The 26304-nt window shown below is 37.9% G+C and overlaps 1 protein-coding gene across 2 annotated transcripts in view; it reads right to left on the bottom strand.

Annotated features, from left to right (window-relative positions):
- The window catches only part of LOC122815270 (leukotriene A-4 hydrolase-like), a 231259-nt gene that overhangs the window by 94993 nt on the left and 109962 nt on the right, over positions 1-26304 (bottom strand). For both annotated transcript variants that reach the window (XM_044087624.1, XM_044087625.1), the window contains 2 exons: positions 18851-18874; positions 15212-15282 (listed from right to left, as the gene is read on the bottom strand). In XM_044087624.1, coding sequence (XP_043943559.1) covers positions 15212-15282; positions 18851-18874 — 95 coding nt within the window. The remainder of the gene's footprint in view (positions 1-15211; positions 15283-18850; positions 18875-26304) is intronic.

Raw genomic sequence — 26304 nt, 5'->3', positions numbered from 1 at the left:
TACTGCAGACATTAAGATGAAGAATAATTCTCAGAAAACCAAAAGGGATCAACTACGGCTAGGTGTATAACAGCTTTAACAACATTAATAAAATACAAAGAGTAAGCACTTTCACGACCTACATGGCCACTTCCTCAGACTCAAATACAATTAAAACAGCGTTGAAGCACTTAAATAGTTTATCTAATCATTCAAAAAGCAATTGATCCATTAATCTACTTAAAGTCATACTCACTAAAATTCTTAAGAACAATTTCTCACATACAGAAAAAGGTCACACGTATACATAAATATAAATTTAACATGCTCATTTAAGCAGGCACAAACGTAGTACTGGTTTAATGGACACCGCATCATTAATGCCTGGTGCCTTGTCTGCATTAAAGTATATAATCCACCTTAATTCAACTAGCTCTGTTTTATTCTTAATGCCTCCTTTCCTAAAACTCTCTTTAACAATCTCAGGTACTAAAAATTTAAAGGTATGATGTGTGCCAAAATTCATAACATGTTCAGCCAGCGCATTGGTCTCCTTGTTACTCCTAATATCTCTTAAGTGCACCATAATACATTCCCTTAAGGACATATTCATCTTACCTATATAGAAAGCTTTGCATTCCATATAGACACTATAATAGACAACATTCCTCATAGAACAGTCTGCATAAAAATTATGTCTCAAAACCGTCCCCTTATGTATATGTATAAACAAAGGTCCTATATATGGAGCTACAAGCACTACAGTTCCTGCAAGGATAAGTTCCTTGCCTCTGTGAAATAACTACTGGTGTGCTCACTTCTGCCCTATAGCAAAGCTGTCTCTTTAAGGACAGACTATTATTAAAAAAGAATAACGGACTATCACCAACTATTCCACCTATCTCTTCTGAAGCCTTTAAAATGCTCCAGTTCCTCTTAATAATTTCGCAATATGTATTCACTTTGCTAGAAAAGGTCATAGGGACTCTAACATGCCTTTCATTACTTACAGTAGGACACACTTGCTCATCTTCATAACGTTCTGATAAATAAGGTCTACCCTTTATTTCTTTCATGTAAAAGCTGTGAGATACAACTATCTGTCTCTTTTTTAGAGTAGCCTCTATCTAAAAATTCACTCCGAAGATCATTGAGGACTTCCATCAGGGAATACTCTTCATTATGTAACCTCATGACTCGTAATATCTACACTTTCAAAACATTTCTAGGCACATGCTTGGGGTGCATACTACTTTTATAAAACAATGAATTCTTCCTAGTTGGTTTTCTATAAATACCTGTTCTCAAATGTCCCTCATCTGTTTTCTTAACCGTCACGTCCAGGAAATCAATCTAGAAAATTTAAATGTAAGTATAAGGAAAGAAGTAGTGTTACTTAGATATTCAACCAACTCTAAGAACATTTTTCTCATGTTGAGAATTAACCCTTTGCAGCATAACTTGTATTAACACATTGGAAATAGATTCACTATGGTGTATATCAGTCCTTGATACTGGATCTCTAATTAAAGTCGAGGTTTGCTCCCTCGGCCAAGAAAACACAGCGCCTTTTTTAGAATCAGACTTATCACATTGTAACTTCTTTAGTTTAGATTCCTGCAGCCTGTTTTCAAAAGACAGAATGTTACCATACATAAGCTCCAGCTTATCCCAGATCATTTCTGCGGGAAGTCCTCAGGGATAGTTGCATGTAATAACTTAATTTCTGTCTGAAGTTCTTTCTCTTGAGGCTGAAAGAAACTTATAAGGAGTCTCATATAATCCATGCTGGTTCTAAGGTTCAAAGCTTGCCAGTCTCTCAGCAAGGTTGGATAAGTGTTGCCATACATTAGCATCCTTAAAACCCTTAAGCATCTAGGCACAACGTTATGGTATAAGGATGCTTCCATACAGAATCTCTGCCACTGAAGGCATTTGTACTTGAACTATTTATTCTCCAAGTCCCTTATGGATTTATTAAGGCATATAGATGCATGTTCTTCCAATTCAGCCTGCCGATCTGATAATTCATTCAGTGTTACCTCCAGTAATGAGAAATGAGGGACATATGAAAACAAGTATTTATAGAAAAACAACTAGGAAAAATTCATTGTTTTATAAAAGTAGTATGCACCCCAGGCATGTGCCTAGAAATGTTTTGAAAGGGCAGATATTATGAGTCTTGAGGTTACATAATGAAGAGCATTCCTTGATGGAAGCACTCAGTGATCTTAGGAATTCATTTTTAGATAGAAGCTACTCTAAAAAAGAGATAGACAGTTGTATCTTTATTTTATTTTATTTATTTATTTTATTATATATAATTGTATCTCACAGCTTTCACATGAAAGAGAGATAAAGGATAGACCTTATTTCTCAGAATGATATGAAGATGAGCAAGTGCTCATTATAAGTTTCTTTCAGCCTCAAGAGAAAGAACTTTGACAGAAATTAAGTTATTACAGGTAACTATCCTTGTGGACTTCCCTGCAGAGATGATTGGGGATAAGCTGGAACTTATGTATGGTAACATTCTGGCTTTTGAAAAGAGCCTGAAGGAATCTAAACTAAAGAAGTTACAACATGATAAGTCTGATTTTAAAAAAGTTGCTGTGTTTTCTTGGCTGAGGGAGCAAACCTCGGCTTTAATTAGAGATCCAGTATCAAGAACTGATATACACCATAGTGAATCTGTTTCTGATGTGTTGACACAAGTTACGCTGCAAAGGGTTAATTCTCAACATGATGAACCAGTTTCTGCTATGTGAACGTTAGCCACGCCCCCTTGTACATCTGTGCTACTTCCTGGATCTGATAAAGAGGCTCTACAAACCGTCACAAGTCCTTTGGAGTAATCTGCAGCTGTTGATCTCTCTCTAATATACAAGACTCTTTTTTGTTGAAGCAGTCCCCATCAATAAAACAGAAGATCAGATTGAGGAGTCAGAAAAGAGAAGGGAGAATGACTAGACAGCAGAATGGAGCAACAGAGAGATTATGGAATGGACTGAAAACACGGAACAGACAGTGAATGGGTTAGTGGTGAAAATTTCATCATTTACTCTCACAGATATACAACTTTCATTACTTAATAAGGGTTTATCCTTTATTCCGGCTAGAAAGTCGGACATTGTTGATTTATTGTTTTACCGCAAAGTGTTTGCCAGGAGTTTAAGTTTGAAAACTTTGTTCCCTGAACAGGGGGAGACATCTGGCAATGTTGTTTATAAGAAACCAAGTACTTTTATCCCTAAATTACACCCAGTGATTGAGACTTTTACTACGGTCTGTGAGAACGATATTAGACATACTTTTGAACAAAATCCAAGCCTTGATTTTTACAATTTAACTTAAGATAAACAGAAAGCATTAGGGGAACTAAAAGGAATGAATGCACTTGAATTTAGGCATGCAGGCAAAGGAGGGGGTGGAGTAGTTATGGACAAAGTTTTCTACTACACACGGATGTGGGAAATTTTGGGCAATGAAGACACCTATGCACAGATCTCCGATAAGATTATAGGAGGGATTATGGAGAAGGTCTCTTTTTTAGTGTTTGACCTCTTTATGAACAAAATGATCACAGAAGAGTTATTTGCGTATTTTAATGTTCCAAACCCTGTGGTTCTGATTCTATATGGCTTACTGAAAGTGCCTAAACATTTGTTATGCCTACCCATGAGACCTATAGTTTCAGGGAAAGGCTGGGCGACTGACCCTTTCTCCATTTATATAGATAAAACCTTATGCCCCATGTTAGAGAACAACAAGACTGTATTAAAGGACACTAAAGCATTTTACATGACTTTTATATTGTAGAAAAAGAGTTATCTGCCTGTAGCTTTTTGTTTGTTACAATGGATGTTGAGTCATTATTTACCATAATTCTGAACACATGGGGAATAGAAAATATTAGAGAATGTTTATTGACTAAAAAATATTTAGCTCCTGACAGGATTGATCTTGTATGTGCTTTACTAATTGTTTTAGAGAACAATGTTTTTGCTTTCAATGACAGATATTTTTCACAGAAGATTGGCATGGCTATGGGCACAGCTTGTGTAAATAGCTATGCCAAACCAGCATTGCTGCAGAGAGAGAAGATGTGGGTTTTTCACAACAACAGATTTACGTATCTTTTACTTTGGTACGTTAGGTTTGTGGATGATATATTTTTTCTCTGAAATGGTTCAGAAGAAATGCTCTTAGAGTTTGTTGAGTATCTAAGTAACACTACGTCTTTCTTTAGATTTACATTTAAATTTTCTAGAGAGCAGATTGATTTCCTGGACATGGTGGTTAAGAAACAGATGAGGGACATTTGAAAACAGGTATTTATAGAAAACTAACTAGTAATAATTCATTGTTTTATAAAAGTAGTATGCAGCCCAGGCATGTGCCTAGAAATGTTTTGAAAGGGTAGATACTACGAGTCATGAGGTTACATAATGAAGAGCATTCCTTGAAAGCACTCAGTGATCTTAGGAGTGAATTTTTAGATAGAGGCTACTCTAGAAAAAGAGATAGATAGTTGTATCTCACACCTTTTACATGAAAGAGAGATAAAGGGTAAACCTTATTTATCAGAACGTTATGAAGATGAACAAGTGTGTCCTACTGTAAGTAATGAAAGGCATGTTAGAGTCCCTATGACCTTTTCTAGCAATGTGAATACATATTGCAAAATTATTAAGAGGAACTGGAGCATTTTAAAGGCTTCAGAAGAGATAGGTGGAATAGTTGGTGATAGTCCATTATTCTCTTTTAATAATAGTCTGTCCTTAAAGAGACAGCTTTGCTATAGGGCAGAAGTGAGCACACCAGTAGTTATTTCACAGAGGCAAGGAACTTATCCTTGCAGGAACTGTAGTGCTTGTAGCTCCATATATAGGACCTTCGTTTATACATATACATAAGAGGACGATTTTGAGACATAATTTTTATGCAGACTGTTCTATGAGGAATGTTGTCTATTATAGTGTCTATATGGAATGCAAAGCTTTCTATATAGGTAAGATGAATATGTCCTTAAGGGAATGTATTATGGTGCACTTAAGAGATATTAGGAGTAACAAGGAGACCAATGCGCTGGCTAAACATATTATGAATTTTGGCACAAATCATACCTTTAAATTTTTAGTACTTGAAATTGTTAAAGAGAGTTTTAGGAAAGGAGATATTAAGAATAAAACAGAGCTAGCTGAATTAAGATGGATTATATACTTTAATGCAGACAAGGCACCAGGCATTAATGATGCGGTGTCCATTAAACCAGTACTACATGCATGCACACTCCCCCACTGATTTTTTTCTACCTGCCTAAATGAGCATATTACATTTATATTTATGTATACATGTGTGACCTTGTCTGTATGTGAGACATTGTTCTTAAGAATTTTAGTGAATATGCCTTTAAGTAGATTAAAGGATTAATTGCTCTTTGAATGATTAGATAAACTATTTAAGTGCTTCAACACTGTTATAATTGTATTTGAGTCTGAGAAAGTGGCCATGTAGGCTGTGAAAGCACTTACTCTTTGTATTTTATTAACGTTGTTAAAGCTGTTATATACCTAGCCATGGTTGGTCCCCTTTGATTTTCTGAGAATTATTATTGTTTTACGTACAGAGGACCTTTGCCCAGTTTCTATACTTCCTTTCGTGATTAAGATGAAGAATATCTGCAGAAGTTTAAAGTGCCCTATGAGGATGGTTCTCCTCTTGCAATAGTACTGTCCATTTATTTCTTTATTTATTTGACATTTGTTGACCAGGTTAGTTTGACTGGGCAGAAGCCCTTTCTCAATAGAGGCCCAGTGTGAAAAGCTCCACAAATGATTAAAAATATGGTATAAAAAATATAGAATGGTTCACAAGATAAAAAGAATTATCTAAAGATAGCATACTCTAAATTGTCTAGCAAATTACATATATACACTAAGTAATCAAAGGAGGTATACAACATATTTACATTAGACACAATAAGCAGTCAGAAATTAACAAAAATCTAGCAGTACAGTCCCTGTATTTTTAGCATTGATTAAAAGTGGGTGAGGGACTCGTAAAGACACAGCAATGGAGAAACAAGTTACTTTTGTAGAAATTCAGGGAGAAGAGAGAAGAGGATGTATGTCAGTTGTGAAGTAGTGGGGAGTAGAAGTTCAGCCAGTTAGTAGACAACAGAGGAAGAAGGGGGGGTGTGGTGGTAGAGAGGATTTGAGAAGTAAGATACATGCAAGGAGGGTGGTTACTGAGACGGGTGCAGCAGGAGGATGTGAGACTAAGGAGGCTATCATGGAGGGTGATTGCAGTGACAAATCCAAGAACTGTGAAGAAAGTTTTTTATAGCAACCTTGAATTTTTGTGGGTACATAATATTCCTGATTTCTAATGGAAGTTTGGACAAGAGTACTGTACATGAGCACAAAGTTACTCCTTTTCCTGCCTTGCATGGCCAGATCATATGACCAGGGATCGCATGTCCCCATCCCATCATACTGCCAACACCTCAGGTCCTCTTCCCCTCCTATTTCTAAGTATTTTCCATGGAGCAGTGTACTTCATCCTACATATATGTTGCTCTCATTTGATAATACTGACTTTTTCCATATATCCTAAAGCCATTTTCTACTATGTATCCATTATGTCCTATATTTCTATTATGCCTGCAGACTTGATTCCTTCATTTGTAAGTACAACACTCAACTGACTAATTTTGTTACCTAGGTTCCTGACACTGCACATTATTACCTTCCACTCATCACTTCCTCCCATGTGCCGTTTATTGTATCCTGCAGCGAGCATCTCCCTTTGCACCATTTATGTTCTTTTAAACTTTAGTATTGGAATTTCACCTCTGTCTTAGTCTGTTATTGTTTAAACATGGCTCTTGTTCTAATAGTAAATACACAAATACAACAGTAGAACAATATGAAACAGACTACGACTCTGTTCTCTTCACACACACACATTTTTTTATTAAGACAATCCACAGAATTCTTCTATTTGCAAAAACATCAAGAGCGTTTTCGTCTCCTAGAGACTTCCTCAGATGTAATGAAAATGATACCTATTACAAAACCTATATACCCTTTCCTTAATTAATACTGTGCTACTATTGGTAAATGGTCAAGTACTGCTACACATACTTATTAAACATCCTATTACATAAAATGAGTTAAAAAACTGAGTTAAAAAACTTTAATACATATATTCTATTCTATATTCGTTGGTATTCTGGGTTTATCTACATACAAATACTTGAAAGTATCAATCTCTATTGAACCTTCCAACAATCATTTAAAATTACATAAATTTTTCTGTTCCCTATATTTATTTCATTAATAGAAACTCTAACGTATTTACTTGTGTCTTCTAATATATTCATCATCTTAGCTTCGCACACCATTTGGTTCATGAGCACTATAGCTCCACCCTTATCTGGTCGCATAACTCTAACAGAGGTATCATCTCTCAATTCTTTTAATACTCTGTTTTCTTCCTTTGATAAATTGAAACCTATCCTGTTTTTTGAGAATTCCAACCTTATTTTCTTCTCCATTAGAACCTCAAAATTTTTTAATTGTGGATGCAAAGGTGGGATAAAAGTGCTTTTTCTTTTTAATTCGCCTGAACCTCACAGATTTAAATTCTGTCCTTTAAACAATAATTCTAAATTTTTCTTCCTTAGGAATAGTTTTAAATCTATCAAATACAGAATCTATCAAATACAGAACAGAGTCATAGTCTGTTTCATATTGCTCTACTGTTGTATTTGTGGACTTATTTAGAGCAATTGCGTTCCTGGTTATATTTGGTCTTGTTCTAATGAACTGCTGTAGGACATCTTTCAGTACCTGCTTTCTTCTTTGTAAAGACGTACACCAGCCCTCTACTACTCCAGATCTCGGGCATCCATGAAATGCATTACTCTGGTTATTTTGCTGTACCCGTCAATGGTATCAGCAGCACTTTGGAAAAGGCTTCTAAGCTTATTACATCTTCACAAGAGCTATCTAGCTATAATATATTGATTCTAATGTACTTATTCACTAATTAATCACTAAAGACAAACTGTGCTCCCAGATATGACTGGTAAGGAAATGGGCAGAAAGTCAAATGCAAGCAACAGCCAGTTGTGGAATAATACAGGCATCATACAAAAGGAAGGATGTGATTAGTAAGAGGATGAATGGAGGAAGTCTCTTTCTTAGACATTTTACAGCTACAACCTTAGACACAAGAGCAAAGGAAATGGATTATAAAATGGACAGTACAGAGTAACCAGTCAGCCAACATATATATATATATATATATATATATATATATATATATATATATATATATATTTTTTTTTTGCACGAGGGAACAGGATAATCTATAGTAAACATATGAAGATGTGTAGCATACAAGCAAACTTCATACTGAGAGTGACCAGAAATCAGGAGTGAATCATGGTCTCTGGATGGGTGACAAAGAAGCCTTAACTAGTAAGCCACCTGCTACCCATTACCCTGTTTCTGCATGCTCTATCTGCCAAGGCATTTACCCCTGTATGTACAGTCACACAAGGGCTATCAGCGCTACAAATAAAGTGAGGCTGTTTTTGTGATGAATGCTCAAGTACAATCACTTATAAAAAAGCATTCATTGCAGGATGAAAGCCCCCTCTGCACCTCCAACAATCCTACTACAGATATATACTAATTCCAAAATCACTACATCTTGGGACAAAGCTAAATCTCCAAGATATTGCAATCTTGGTTTTTAAAAAAAGCAAAATTCCAGAATCACACACTAGTAATCACATATTACATTGTCAGTAACTGAGTAGGCTACCCATACACTTCCTTCCTACCTTTAATAGGATCTAGTTGGTCTTTCCCAATGTTAGATTTATCATGGTCTCTATCTTGCAGACTTTTCCCCTTCTCTTTACTTGTCACCTAGTCTGTCTTGTAACTGTCTCCCTCATAATCACTGCCCCACCTGTTTTAGCACCCTCTATTCATCCTCTTCTCAACTCTCTACCCTCACTTGCTTTTTCCTTTTTCCAATTAAAAATGTGTTCATTCAGCCATTTTTATTACTACTCTTGGACATATTTTGGAAGTCCTCCATTCTATCTTTAATGATCCATAACATCTGTTATGAGTCCTTCCCTCTAATGTCTGGATAGGCCATCATTTCCATTTATTTCTCCTTGCTGGGAGCTATCACTTTGACAACAGCCGAATACGGGATAATATACATTTAACAGAAGTGCCATCTCATCACATCACATCAACATTGGAAGTAACCCCCCCCCCCATTACAATGAGAAACATCAGCCTTGGAGATGTAATACTAAATAATGGCAAGGTCCCACATATGAGAAAATGAAAAAGGATTTATTTACCACAAATCATGTTTTTAATTAGCATGTGAATCCTGGTTCAGAAATGTTCTTTTTGATTAAACAGGATTCATGATTTAGAACCTTCCTTGCTTCCTCGCAGACATTACCCTATAACTCTGTGCCCTTTTTCCTTCATCATTTTCTATTCCTCTGCTTTCTGATTAAATTCTACTTACAATCATTTCTTACACTTCACTGGTGTATATCTACCTAACTGTTTTGCTTATATGTTCAGTCCTTGCTGAAGCACCTTCCTGATGTCCAGATTTCCTCTTCTGTTGAGCTTGGGCTGTTAAAGTGTCACGTTTTGCTCTGTTGAGACACTTTGATCCACATTGTTGTCCCACAATCCTCAAACTTCAACAACATCTTATCTTGTCCCACTTCTAATTCTTCCTCTTACTCAGTTCCCTGTCACAGCTATCCTGTCTCAACAATGATTTTATTAAAACTTCTGTTAAACTAGCATAATGCACTTATCGCTTTCCATCCAGTTTGTTCCTCTCCTGAAACACAGTACCTTACAAAGTAAAGTCAATCAGTCATACATCACAATGTATCAGTAGCTTGATGAAAAGTACCATTGACAACAGCATTGTATGTCTCCTAGCATAATAAACATTTCTGTCACTACCTCACATCTGCTTTCCTAATGGAGCTGTCATCCCTAAATATAGAGTTTCACAATATAGCAATAACTATCAATGTGGGTATGGTATATTGAAGATTTACCCACAGTTAGTGTGGTTTAATCATGAGGGCCAAGCCCGAGTGATTAAACAAAGGCAACTATGGGTAAATCTTCAGTATACCATGCTACGGAGTCGGTTATTGCTATTAAACTATGGCATTATTTAAGAAAAAAAATACTTTTCTTAAATAATGTCTTTGTATAAAGACGCCATGGTGGTCTTCCGCTTTTCCCTTGATATCCTGGAGCATTGCTGATGTACTGCTCATGCGTATGGATCTTGCATTCCTATGCTTTCGCAGTACACCAGTGCTGTGTGAAGGAAGCAATGGAGAAAGGAATATCTCTGTTGCTTTTTTTTTTTTAACTAAAAAAAAGAAAAGAAAGAAACCTGGAGGTTTTTAATGTACAGGAGACACAGGACAGAGAAAATAAAAGGATACCCAGGTACATTTATTTAATTTTGTACAAAGTACCTGATTATCCTTTTATTTTTCTCTGTGCCATCTCTCTCATTTGTTTGGGTCTCCAGTTTTGTAAGCTTATTTTAAAGAAATGAAATAAAAGAACATTTTTATTGCATATATTAATGGAAAAAAGTTCAGGTGACCAGACCTTTTTCCATTGGTATACGCTCGGATTTACAATAGACACCCTACTTGGGCTGACCAATCAGCATGATACTTTTAGAATACTAATGGATAATCATTGTATAATAAAAACTAAACCACATTTGTGATCTGGTCACCTGTTATGTAGGATGTCTCTTTCTCTCTCTCTTTTGATCTCTCTCTCTCTCTCTCCAGCATAATTTTTTTACATTCTTTTATATACAGCTCGTTTTAAAGCACAGAAAGTTTTTTCTCTTAGTGCAGGTTACAGCCAAATATGTTGGACTGAGCCCATCTGATGTTTAACCAAAAGTCTTAAAAATGGAAGAAACTGCTGCATGTTTCTTATATATATATATATATATATATATATATATATATATATATATATATATATATATATATATATATACACATGATGGATTCTACACTGAATATTTACTCCAGAATTCTGAAGACTAAAATCTTGATCCCTAAAGCCCAAAACAAACATCCCAAAAACTACACATACCCTATGCATGAATATACTTAAAAAACCTCCCACAAATCCACTAAAAGCAATATGCACATTTAAAAAGAGTGGTCAGGAAAGAATCCCTGAAATGCAAACTGCATTGGCTGTAAGAACACAGCAGTCAGTTATTAAAGTGAGGGAGGATGCAACATGCAATCCCTCCCATTACTGAAAGAAGTAGACTAATTTCTGTCAGTTAACAGTAATTCGACAAATGTCATTTAGTGTTGTCTCTTTAGTAATCAACAATCCTAAACTACATTGCCAGAATCACACAAATCCAACAATTCAAAAAAGGTGAAAGACTGTAAATTTAGTTCAAATTCCAATTTGTACAAAATCAAATGCATTAAATGCCAATCAAACAGAAAAAAAAATAATGCATTTCTATGGGGGCAGATAGTTGTGACACCTCACATATAGTGTGCTGTATCCCCTTCATCCCATATTTATTAGGACTGGCTGGGGTATTCATCAATATAGTGCACATCTGCATAAATCCACCTCTGCACTATATGTAGTATGCTGCTATACATTGTTACAGTTCACGGTCATTGACTGCAGGAATGTAAAGTGTCATACAGAAAGCTGAATACTTCCAAACTGTGCACCTGGACATTCCAGACAGTGAGACATTCTGCATGACAGTGTTGTACAGCATAGCCAGGAACAGCAACTTAGTAAGGTACAGTATACCATTTAGTAAGATATGTTATACCACTTAGTAAGTTATAGTATACCACTTAGTAAGGTACAATATACAATTTAGTAAGATATGTTATACCACTCAGTAAAGTATAGTATATCACTTAGTAAGGTACAATATACCACTTAGTAAGATATGTTATACCACTTAGTAAGTTATAGTATACCACTTAGTAAGGTACAGTATACCACTTAGTAAGATATTTATACCACTTAGTAAAGTATAGTACATCTTAATGTGCTGCTATATTGTTTGCCATCCTGCCTAACAGTGATTGATAAAAATGTTCCATTCATTAGATGCTATAGGTTCATAGGTTCATAGGTTTATACTAGGCTATCTGCCTGTGCCCATTAGTTTGTTGTGCCTCTGTCCAGCAGTGACACAGAGATGATTGATCTTCCATCCACAGGTCAAGATTTCGTGCTCTGCCTCACATGGACCGGGATTTTATTCGTCCATTAATTCATGTCACCTCTGAGCAGACGGTATGTGACTGAATAGAGCTGGAGTTTCTTCAATCTGGCAGCATATGACAGATTTCTTGGTGAGGAACTTTGGGGTCTCTCCAATTGCTGCAGATGTCGGGTGAGATACATCCTGAATGGGGCATTGTAATCATTGGTCTGATAAGTGAAGTACAGGGGAACAATGACCTCACTAGATCTGGATGTGAATCCCTTCATGATCAGGTGGGCAATGTAGAAGGTCTTTCTAACCACTTGTGTCAAAGAAAGTCCACTGTCAACCTGGGTCCCCAGGTCCCTGATAACAGGCCATGGCTCTGGCACCAGCTATCTGTTTCTGTGAGTCCCTTCTGAAGGATATCCAGTCTGACATAGCACCAGCAACTCTAACCCTGTGGGTTCTGTAACCCATCTTGTGACATATGGGTTGGTAGGCTGTATGGACTGCCTTTCCTCATCAATGGCCTTGGTGACTGTTTCAAGAAGAAACTGGGTCGGGTCCAATGTCTGCAAGTCCCCTATATCTTTGTTTATGAGCTCCATTATGATCCTCTCCATAGCTTTGCAGACTAGACTTGTTGCTGGGGACACCATCTGGTCCCATTGATGCTGTGTTTTTGAACCTGTCTGCCAGTATGTTGGCAATGTCTGTGGGTTCAGTGATTTTTATCATTTTGGACTAATTCTGAGCATATCTGACTAATAATGAATGGATTTTGTTCTATCATGTAATAGCTTTCTCCTCTTATTGTAAAGTTTGTTAATGGCTGGGGTCCACCAGGCTGGGGATTGCTTGATCCATGCAGTCCTGGAGGTGTTCATAGAAGGCATTTGCTATAGCAGAGACAGGGTCATTACCATATTATAGTAATAAGAAGATCTAGTGTCATATGAGCCCTCACTGGCTGGAGATCTGCAGCATCACCATACGGGGGTTGGGGGCAGTGTAGTTCTGGTAGCAGGTATTGGTGAACCACAGAGAACTTCACTGCTGGATTGATGGTAGCTTTTTTCTTAATAGGCAAATTATTTTTTGATACACTGATATGATGCTCACCTGTATGCTGAGCAACATATAGGGTGCACTTCTTTAAGTGTGTGTGTGTGTGTGTGTGTGTGTGTGTGTGTGTGTGTGTGTGTGTGTGTGTGTGTGTCTTTGTATGCACACTAGTGTGTCTGTGTGTGTGTGTGTGTGTGTGTGTGTGTGTGTGTGTGTATGCATGTGTGAATGTGTGCGTGCTTGTGCATGTGTGTGTATGTGTGTGTGTATATATATATATATATATATATATATATATATATATATATATATATATATATATATATATATATATATATATATATATATATATGTCTGAGTCTCTGTACATGTGTGAGAGATTACATGTCTGTGCCTCTACATTTGTGTGTGTGTGTGTGTGTGTGTGTGTGTGTGTGTGTGTGTGTGTGTGTGTGTGTGTGTGTGTGTGTGTGTGTGTATTATATTAAATTGTTATATAACTTGTATCCCCAGCAACAATTATATAACCTATATCAATCTTGAAGCAATAGGCAAATGACTTATTTGGTATTTATATATATATATATATATATATATATATATATATATATATATATATATATATATATATATATATATATATATATTCACTAATATAAAATAAATACAAACAATTTAGCAGCTGGTCCATTTTCTAAGCTCAATAGTGTCTGCAATTTCAGGCCTCACATCACCCTTGAGGAGTCCATTATTTCCCTGTAATGCCCACCCTGTCTGGCATTATTGCTTGCTTAATAACAAACACATTTGTACAGTTACAGCCAGACAGTACTGTCGGTATTACATACCTGTACAGGTTTCATCCATCCATCCACAAACACTTTTTTCCATTTCTGCACACATGGGGTCAGGGTGTCACTTCAACAGTGACAATCATCTAGAGCCAGGGTTTACACCACTGGGTGGCTACCCCTGCCACGGTAGTTGCTCCACACCACTCACTCACACCTATGGCCAATTTAGAGCATCCAATACACCTATTGCATGTCTTTGGAATGTAGCAGGAAACCGGAAAACCAAGAGGAAACCCACATGAACACAGGATGGACACGTAGACTCTACACAGGAGGCACTCCAACCAACTGCTAATCAAACTGGGGAACTTCTTGCTCTGAGGCGATGACGGTATAAGTTGTTATAATATAATATAATATAATATAATATAATATAATATAATATAATATAACAACTAATATATAATTTTAAGTAAAAAAAGTTAAAAGTTAAATTTATATAAGTTTAAGTTACTGTGGAGGGTTATTTCCTTATATTTTATTAACAATGAAACCCCTGTCCCCATAGAGAGGCAACCCAGGAGGAAAGGTCCTATTTAATAAAAACAATGTGTATTTATTAAAGAAAAAGACAGAATAAAAAGGACATGAAAAATACATGTATGGGAAAATGGACAAAGACGCATTAATTACGATATGTAAAGAAGAAAGTCATTGACCTGTACATTCCAGGAATCATTTTAAGTTAGACATCAGTAACTATAGTAATAAATAACTACCTGTATGAACATCTGTGTAGCTGGTTTGTAAGTCAGTTACATTCAGCCTATAATCATACTCTGCTTATAGGAAGTAAAGTCAGGTGTGGCTCTGACTTCAGGGATAAATGCTCCCAAATAATGGGACATAAGGCAGGAAAAAAACCTTTACCAATTCTTAGGATACTTTTTGTATAAAGGGCACGGTGGCTTTATTATGGAGAATCTATGCAGCGTCTCTTCATTTGGATAATGCAGTTAGTTAACCAAATTAATAATCATTAGCTGACATACCAAAAATGCTCCCACGTTCTGTTAGTAACCAGATTTCCCATCCAGCTGTGAGCAATTTCATGTGCAATGACCTAAAAAGAAGAAAATATTATTTTCCAAATATGTCATGTGATGCAAAAACGTAATAATTAGATGTAAGCAGTAAAGAGCCGTGGCTTCTAAAGGGTAAAAAAATCTTATATGTATACTTTTTAGAAAACACTTTGTGGTCAGTCTTTACCAGGTTTACTACCATTAATGAATACAGTAAGGACATCTGATTTTCTTAAAACATTTTGGATTAAAGGTTTTTCATCATTTATTTCTAGCCTCACCCGTCACCTGACCTGCTAATGGTATCAACAAGGACAAGCAGCTTCACTGTTTTTCATCACTGTGGCAGTTGGTTTGCTGTAGCACAAATGAAAGACATCTTATCAAGTAATAATAATTCTTGGCATGTATGAACATTCCTTTTTTACTTTATTCATTGAAGTTGGCATCTAATACAAAGGTAAAGCTGATATGACAGCAGCACAGTAATCTAAATGAAACACAGAGAGAAACATATGCTTCTTGTCACACACTTTACCATTAAAAATAAAAGAAAATAATGATTTTTTCCTGAAATGTGAACATTTTGAAATACCTAGGACTGTGGACAGACTCCTCCCCATCTTCATGTCCTCACTGATAAACCAAAGCTGGAAATATCTTCCAAATATTTAAACCTGCTATTGAAAAAAGCTAGGGAACATATAGCCAGAAATATAAGACTACCTGAACAAGATCATTGTCTGCTTTGATGATCAGATGAGTACCCACATATTCATACCTGGGGTAAGCAATATGACCTTCATTGAGTAGGGTGCAAAATCCACACACTAAACTCCCTGAGCTGCGTGGGTAGGCTACATATGGACACCCAAGCTGCTTGCCAAGTAAGAACATAAACACATATATTTAGGCCTACAAAGAAACATAAACTACTTCAAAACAGTAGTAGGTTATGTCTGTTGACTGATACAGCTAATCTTCTGTACATCCCTAGCCAAGGTAAAATGGCTATGAGAAAAAAAAAGGCACTCCCACTGCCTTGCTCTTTAATCTATAAACTAAATTACAAAAGTGTGGCTCTGTACTAGCACAAAATCTCACTATCTCAGTACCTCAATACACACTGCACTCACAATACAACAATAGGTTTGTATTAATAAGAATAAAGTAACTCATAGGTTCATAGGTGTGTACTAGGCTAATGGCCCTGGAGCCTTTACAAGCCTAGCCCAAAAATATTGCCCAGGCACCATGCCACCCAATGTTAGTTCACAGTGCCCCTACTCAGCAAAGCACAATGTGAGAGCCTTCAGTTCTAGCACTAAATGCTTAGAACATGCTTCCAAACAGCTCTGTCACAGTCTGTAAATCCTTAGCAGCAGCCCAATTAGAACATCTGTAGATAGGCTGCAAGCATGTGCTTCATACAAACTATTAGAAACCTGACTGTCCAGTTAGAACATCTATAGAAAGGCTGCACACGTGTGCTTCATACAAACTATTACAAACCTGACTGCCCAATTAGAACATCTGTAAACAGGCTAACACACATGGCTTCATACAAAGTATTAGAACCCTGACTGCCCAGTTAGAACATCTGTAGAAAGGCTGCACACGTGTGCTTCATAGAAACCATTACAAACCTAACTGCCCAATTAGAACATCTATAGAAAGGCTACACTCGTATGCTTCATACAAACTATTACAAACCTGACTGCCCAATTAGAACATCTGTAGAAAGGCTACACTCGTGTGCTTCATACAAACTATTACAAACCTGACTGCCCAATTAGAACATCTGTAGAAAGGCTACACTCGTGTGCTTCATACAAACTATTACAAACCTGACTGCCCAATTAGAACATCTGTAGAAAGGCTGCACACGTGTGCTTCATAGAAACTATTACAAACCTAACTGCCCAATTAGAACATCTGTAGAAAGGCTACACTCATGTGCTTCAAACAAACTATAAAAACTTGACTGCCCACTTAGAACATCCATAGAGAGGCTGCAGGTGTGTGATTCACACAAACTATTACAAACCTGACTGCCCACTTAGAACATCCATAGAGAGGCTGCAGGTGTGTGCTTCACACAAACTATTACAAACCTGACTGCAGTCATATAGTACCTGTCTTCTGTAGAGATACGTTAAAAGGAAATCACTAATGACGTTAGTATTAGCTTATAGCATTATTTTCAAGCCATATGCTTAAAGAATAACAACAGCATTGCACAGAAGTTCTTAAACTATTTCTAATGCCAAGTATGACATCTCCATTTTTCTGTTTAACTGAAAGCTGCTTAAAAACACAACTTAAAATCTGCCCATTAAAATAATTCATTTCAGATGTATTTAATGCCTAAGTAATCTGACAGAGTACCCCCTTTTAAACCATGAACTGTAGTATATACAAATTAGTCTACAGTGTATAACCACAGCTATAAATGAATTTGTAGTACTACAGTTCATGGCTCCAATGAGGGTGATAGACCAGCCTGCCTAACCAGTAAACGCATTAAAATAAGCTGTTATTAATCCTGCTCTATTTCTGGTTCTATGAACTGAATGATAGCTCACAATGATTATGTAACACTAAGTTTCTCCCTTCTTATACAATGCTGCCACCAAGAAGTTTGTCACACATTGCAACTAGTAAGGAAAAACTGGAAAGGCAGACTATGAGAAATTAACCTTTAGGAAAACAAAACTGCTTCTGTAAAATCTCCCCATATTGTCAGGGCATGTCTCCTGCTTCCTATAATTTAATCAGCTCTTAGGTGACCATACCCCACAGTTAAGGAATATAACCCCCAATGGCTTTCAACAAGGTGCACAGTTTTCTTAGTGGTGCAGAATCTTTGACAAACTGCACTCTATATTAAATATTATGCTTAGCAGCTTTGTCACTAATGAATGTGGAATAAAAGTTCACACTCTGAAACAATGATTTGCCCTCTTTTTTTCAAGTGGAGGTCATATTAAAATGTTTAATCGTTCTCCTCCCAATAGCCCATGAGAAGCGTCTATCTTTCTTTCTGCAGTGATATCTATGCCTAAAGAATCAACCAGTTCATTATTTCAAATGAGATGTTTCATGACTTTTGCTGAGGTATGCATAACACTACCATAGTTTCCTGGCCAACCCCATATAAATGGTGTCACTGGGACAGTTTTGTAAGAGAATCGAATGTAGAAGCAACAAACGTGAATACCATGGAGGTGTCACCAGGCTATAGTAATTAGAAAATCAGTCAGAAACCTAACAATATATAGTAAACAAGTAGTACAATGACTGTATGTACCAGACACCCAGCAAAGCTATTCAGCACTGCCAAGAAATGGAATGGTATACTCATTCTGAAACTGGCTGCAAGCAGTAGTGTACAAAATACTTTCACTTTTTGTTGATTTGTTTTATTAGCAAGAACAATTTCAAAAGCAGAGGTGCTTCTATGAAGTTCCTCACACTGGTAGCTGTAAAACATTTATGCCTGCTATGCAGTAATACAATAAATATGACAGCAATTTGAGAAGCACTCCTTCAAAGTCTAAAATGACTACAGGCTTAAGTTAAAATGAATTATAGTCAGGTACTTACATTTGCTAAGGATCTGTCACCTGCCTAAAACATAAGAAAACACTAGTTAGAAAACATTCTAACACTTTCTTTTTCTCATTATGTTTGGTCTGGCTTATTTTACAAACATCTGATTACATTACATTTACATGACAGCAGAAGGTGGCAATAAGCCTAGCTAGTCTGAGCATTAGGATGATTCTACTTCCCTTCTTTTCCTGACCCCACACACACACACACACCCACACACACACACACACACACACACACACACACACACACACACACACACACACACACACACACACACACACACACACACACACACACACACACACACACACACACACACACGTACACACGCACACACACACATCACACACACACACACACACGTACACACGCACACACACACAGACACACACACACACGCACACACACACACACAGTTCTTTATTTATCCCATTACCTTTTTGAATGTTTCTAGTTTCCTTATCAGTCACCCTTCTGATAGTTTGCTCCATGGGTCCACAAACCACTCCAGGAAGAATTGTTTTCTCAGCTTGAAGGAGTAGTTTGCTCCTACAATCTGGTGCCTTTACCACCTCCTGCCTTCTCTTTCCTAGCTGTTCATGACCACCCATTCACAGCTCCTTGATATAATCTTGTGCACCCATCTCACTCTACTCCCCATTTCTTCTGGTTTCATGTGAAACGAGCTTTAGCTCTTCTATTCTCTGGCCATTTTCTTTCCACTTGCATACCTTGCTTCATTCCGGTGGCCTTCTTTTGGATTACTTCCAGCAAACTGATGTCTATATTTTTGTTTGCCTTCTAGAAGTGGACACAATATTCTTAGTGTAGCCTGACAATGATACAGTACAAAGGAAGCATTACCTGTTTGGTTCTGGGGTGTAGCTCACGGAGTATACACCCCTGCCTACTGTCCTCACTCTGCACCTCATAGCCCAGTCCAGGTGTGATTGACATCCCCAGCTCCTTTCCCTACCCTAATGCCATCACTCCCCTAAATGATACTTTACACCAGACTTGTGGCTCAGGTACAATATTTTCCATTTGTCTGTAGTGAATCACAATTTCAGCCTTTCAGGCCATTTGATCGCCCTTTGCAACTCCTTCCTTAGACTCTTCCCCCATTCTTTACTGCTGCCCCTAACTTTGTGTAGTCATCAAAGATCCTGGTCCTGCTTCTTTCATATTTATCAGAAACAGACACATTGAAAAGTATTAAACTCAGGATTGACCCTCTAGAACATTTCAATAGTAACTTTCTTTTTTTTCCTGAAATTGCTCCTGTCCCATAACCCTTTCTGTTCTACCAGTCATCAGTTCAGCAGACCAATTCCTTAGTTATGAACCTACACTCAACCCTGCAGTTTTCCTAGCAGTTATCTGTGTGAAACCAAGTCAAAGACCTTACTGATGTTCAGGTAGGCCACATGTACTAGTACTCCCCTGTCTCCTTCACTCCAATGGAGCTCAGGAAGTTTGCACTGTAACTTTCAATGGGCGGAGCCTAGGCCTTTTGACAGAATCGAATTATGTCCTCACATTTCAAATGTTCATAGCTCTGGAACCATAGGGATTATGAAAGAAGTATAAATGGCAAACTCTTCAGCACAAACTATTTTTATAGCAGTAGTATTCTTTAGGTTCTGGGTCTTAAATTCAATTTTACAAGTCACAGTAAACACAGTAACTATTACATTTGTAATATTTTGTAAAGAACTTACAATATCTCAGCAACCACTAAAGTTACATGCATACTGTCAACAACATTTTATTCCTCTAGATGAGAGCTTTCATATGAGGCTAAGGAGTTCTGTGTGTGTTACTTGGTTGTTGAGCTATTTAGAAAAATGTGAAAATTATACCTATGTACATTAACATCATAAAAACAACAGTTAATATCTACTTACCTGCACTAGACAAAGGTCAAACATTAATGCAGTTTAGTTTGCTATTGTGTAAGCTTTAAAATGAAATATTTTAAAACCGTGCATATAGCATAGTTTTGAAATTATTGATGCAAATATGAATAAGCAATATTTGACCCCTAGAGGCATCAGTAGGAATTAACTGCAGGTGCACCTGGAGCCGTCACTTGGATGTGATGAGATAAAGCTGATCATATCCCATGCAGCAGATGTACCCTGCATCTTTCAGCAAAGGTTTTCATTCAAGATACAGCATACCTCTCAACCTTTTAGTGCAAGAAATCTGGACAAAGCCTGATAAAATGGGGGGACAAAGGCCCACAAATAGGGACTGATAAATATCGATCTTATAAACTTTAGAAAGTTGCTAGAGTAACAGGGTTTGTGTTAACATACATTTTATGAAGGATTTAAAGTCTGAAACTGAAATGTATGTCATTATTTGGTGACTTTGTGCCTCAGACCATCCCAGTGATTTGCCAGAAAACGACAAATTTTATGAGGAATAGACCAAAAATATGAGACAAAAATCTGGACATTCTGTGAAATTCTGCACAGTTGAGAGGTATGACTAGCTGAGGTACTACTGTTTCTTATTTTTGTGATATAGTTGTGAACAGTTTGCAGTATTTTTTTCATACCAGTAAGATTAATACAATGTTTTGCTAAATATTTCTAGCATTGCTTTGTTTTTATAGTATGTTAGATAATTCTCACATGCATTTATTACATTTTTAGTGTATACCTTCTCAGAGTATTTCTGGTGGTTGCATAAATTCTCTCATTGTCTCAGGAGTATGTTTTTATCACATCTTGTTTGTCATATCTAACAGTTAAAAAATATTTTGTGAACCATAGTTCTTAGGAGGTTTTTCTGCAATATTTTGGAAACTAACTGCCATAAACAAAGTGTACAACAGAAGGAAGAAACTGTTGCAAAAGAGAGTAAAATCCCATGAGTGGAGGAGTTCCCTGGTCAGTCTCAGTAATCCTCCAAAGCTAGCTATGAAAACAAAATCGCCACTAATTCTAAGGACAACCACAAAGCATTATATAGCTATGTCAAGAATCTCAATGGCAACACCCAGATCTGCTCTGAGTTACAGCACAAAGGCACGAAAATTACAGAACCAACTGATATTGCCAACATCCTGGCAGATAGGTTCAGTGCTAACTTTACCTCTCCCTCACCTCCTAAAGGGCCCATATCTATACAGGAAGAATGCAGAGTCCTTGTAATCACAACTACACAGGTAAAAGCTGTACTCTCTAAAGCAAAAAACACAGCATCCATGGGACCGGGCAACATCCCAGGCTGCATTTTACATGAACTTCAGAACGAACTGGCTCCCCACTTAAGCACCATTTGCAATAATAGCCTCGCATCAGGCTTTGTGCCCACTGAATGGTGCACAGCAACAGTTATCCCACTCAAACAAAGGGGGAGCCACCACTGATCCCGGGAACTATCAACCTATTAGCCTGATGAGCCTGGCCTGCAAGGCCATGGAACGTATCATCATGGTACTCATAAACAAAGATATTGGTAACCTCCAAACTCTGGATCCCACCCAGTTTGGGTTTGTGAAAGACAGATCATGCCTCCTGAACCTGATTGACTTCTTTGAGGCAATCACCAAAGCCATAGATGAGGGTAAGGTGGTTCACACAGCCTATCTTGACCTTGCCAAGGCTTTCAACACCATCCCCCATTCTGGAATTATAGCTAAACTCACTAAACTAGGTATAAATCCCTACATCACAAGATGGGTTGCCAACTGCTCACTGACAGACCCACACTGTAAAAGTTGCAGACTCCAAATGTGACCTCAAAGCAGTGACAAGTGGAGTACCACAGGGTTCCGTCCTGGGACCTCTCCTGTTTGGTATCTACTTCTCTGAAGTACAGGCTAACACAGGAGGCCTCTGGCTAATGAAGTTCGCAGATGACTGCAAACTAGGAGCCATAGTCAAGTCCCCAAATGATGTGGACATCCTACAGAAGGGCCTCGATGAGACAGATGCCTGGTGTCAGAGCCATGGCCTCAAGCTCAATGCCAAAAAGTGCAGTGCCATCCCCTTTGGTAAAAACTCTGTACCCATGAACTACCACATAGGCAGCAATCTATGTAACACCAAATGTGTGATAAGAGACCTTGGGACCCAGGTAGACAATAGTCTCTCCTTTGATAGTCACATCACCACAGTAGTCAGGAAGTCCTTCAACGTGGCACACCTCATCATAAAAGGGTTCTTATCCAGGAAAAAAGATGTCATTGTTCCCCTCTACTCGACACTCATTAGACCCATTATAGAGTACAATACCCCTTTTGGAATGTACCTCACAAGACATCTGCAGCAGCTGGAAAGGCCACAGAAGTACCTCACAAAGAGGATTACTGGCCTCAAACAAATGCCCTACACTGACCACCTCAAAAAACTCCAGCTTTACTCAGTAGCATATCACCTACTCCGAGGTGATCTCTGCCTAACATATAAAGCTATGTCAAACCCAGAGCTGTTGGACATGCTACACCTAAAGAAATCCCAATCCCTCTGAGCTACATGCTCTAGGGACCTAAACCTTGTCACCACAATGAACAGGACATGCTGGAGGGATAGATTCCTGTCCCAGAGACTTCCCATACTCTGGAACAGGCTACCCATCTATGTCAAGCAAAATTCCATCATTAGCACTCTTCAAGAAAAATCTTGATGAGTGGATGGGAAATAGGAAATACACCCCGGGGATCACTTCTGTGTCTCTGCTCGACAGTGGCACAGGAAAATAACTTTCTTGGGTGGCATAAGCCAAGGAACCTTGTTGGCTAGGCTTACATAGGCTCTTGGGCCAATACCGTAGTACCTACCTATGAACCTATGAATTAACCAGGCATATTAATTGAGACAGAATCCTATAAAACAAAAAAACACCTAGAAATGCACGAGGAGGACTCCAATTCAGAGTTTTTTGAATGTCCACTTTTGAAATGTACATAACTATTGCAAAGGATACCCTTCCTATGAATAGCACTAAAGAACCTTCTGTTATTGGTGTCCCACATGATATTAACATCTAGAAATGACACCTGGAAACCTACATCACCTACAACAAACTTTAAAAAAGGGATACTCTGACTTAAAGCATCTACAAAATCTTCCACATGAAAATCATCAGCCCTAGCAATAAAAAACAAATCATCTGCAAAACTTGTATAAAAAAGAATGTTACCACAAAACGGAATATTTGGTAAAATTTTCAAGTCCCACCAACCTAAAATAAGGTTAGCATATGTGGGCCCTACAGTGGCACCCACTGAAACTCCCTTCAATTGTTTGAAGAAGTTATCATTAAACATGAAAAATTAGTTTTTTAATAAGATTTCCAACAAACACATATAGGTTATGATGTTATTATTACTTAAATCAGTATATTTATTCAAATACCATCTGATGTACTCCACACCAACATCCTGTGGTATGCAAGTAAAAGGATTATTTGTGCTGACAATGAAACTTATCTTGGGAGTCCTTTGTCTGCTAAATCAATAAATCTTTCAGCTCTTATGGATTGCCTTAAAGCCATATATCTATACTTGGGCCTCCTACGGGTTACTGACAGACGACCTATGCCTGGTATACAAGGCATTCTTGGATCCAGCTCTAATGGAACTTTTGCACATCTGCAAAATATACTACATCAGAACTATTAGATCCAAGGATTTAAATTTTGCTTGTGACATAAACAAAACATGTTGATGAGACAGATATGTGTCTTAGTGGATCCCCATGCTCTGGAATAGGCTCCCCATTCATGTGAAGCAGAGTCCATCATTAACCCTAAAGCTTAACCTTGACCAATGAATAAGAAATCAGAAATTCACTCCAGGTCTGGCACCACATCTCTGATAGATAGATAGAGTCAGACAGTAATGTCCAAGCTAATATAAAACTCCACATAACCTCTAGAAACTTCCTAACATACCTCCCCCTAATAAATGCCCATGATGCATAGAGACACATTTGAGTTGGATTGCATTGCTAGGCTTATAAAAGCATTTATGGTCATTAGTCTAGTATTTACCTATGAACTTATGAATCATATTTGTCTATCACAGCTCCTTATGCCCATAAATCAATGCTGGCTGTTGTCCTCCAGCAAAACAGCCAGCCTTCACATCTGGCTTTCCTCCATGATTTTTCCTGACCCTGCCTTAAGGCTAAAAGGTCTATAGTTGCCCAAAATTTTCCTAGACCCCCACACAGGAAAAGGGTGCTGCAGTTGCTGTCTTTTAGTCTGCAAGTACTTTTCAAGGCCCAGTGATCTGTCAGAAACCTCAGTCAGTAGAATTGTTAGCATACTTGTGTCTTTTAAATGCTTTAATATATCTGCCCTACTGTCCCACCAGCATGGCATCCTCCCAGTGTTTTCCTTTGTAAAGACTGATGCAAAGAATTCATTCAATTGTCTCAGTTTGTTTGAAGCCTTATGTGATCTCCCTCCCATCTTTGTTCAGCCAGGGATAACATGTCCCTCCTTTCCTTATTTCTGCTATATTCTTGAAGAACCCTTTGTTCCCCATCTCACCCCTTCTACTGACTGCCTTTTGGATGGTGCCATTGCTGTACTCACTTCTTTTGTTGTCCGTCTGCTTGCTTGCTTATACTATGCCTCATACTAACCACTCCATTATCCTCTCCTTCTGTCCCTCATCTTCCTCCCTTGACTTGTTTATGGGTTGAGACACTGTATCAAGCTACCTGTATTCACACTCTTAGTGTGATCTAATATAAGCAGTTCTGTGAAATTATTATCAGCAATCAAATTCTGTTTAAAACAATACTTTATAAATACCATCTTAGTTTAAATTCAACTTCATAAATGCAAACTGCTTGGAAATTCTCTCACTGTCATTATGCCAGATCATACTATAGCACAGTTCTGATCATGCAGAAGGAAGGATAAAGCCCTGCTATGTCCCTGGAGACATGAGATCAAACAGCATCTTAGGCACTTGGCAGAGCTGTCAGCAGATGGTAGCCATGCCCATCCTATGTGGGAGGGGTCAGTCTGCAATCATCCAATGGCACAATCCATCAGAGGAGGAGCAGCACTGCAACAGAAAGTCCCTGGGTAGGCCTTTAGCCACCAAACTGCTCTGGCAGCAGCCCTCATTGCAACTGCATGAGACCATGCACCTGTATTGCGAACAGCATTGTGGATCCCCATGATGATGGAGGTCATCTGTCCTCCTAACCAGGGAAGGGGATAAACCCTAAAATAAAACATGTCATCAGTACTAGGTCACTGGCAAGGGTAAAAGTCACTGCTGTGAGTGTGCCTGTATGATGGCTTTGCCTGGCCAGTGCTTACCTTCAGTGGAGAGAACCCAGACCTCATCAAGCCAGCTTTTACCTCAGTGGGGAGTGCCCAGAACTAATCCCCACAGCTCTTACCTTCAATGGGAAGAACCAAGAACTCATCCAGCCACCTCTTACCTTCAGTGGGGAGTACTT

Source organism: Protopterus annectens, chromosome 11.part0 (assembly GCF_019279795.1).
Source record: "Protopterus annectens isolate FY-2018-M chromosome 11.part0, PAN1.0, whole genome shotgun sequence".
In the NCBI taxonomy this organism is placed as follows: Eukaryota; Metazoa; Chordata; order Ceratodontiformes; family Protopteridae; genus Protopterus; species Protopterus annectens.
This window is presented reverse-complemented; position numbering and strand designations above follow the sequence as displayed.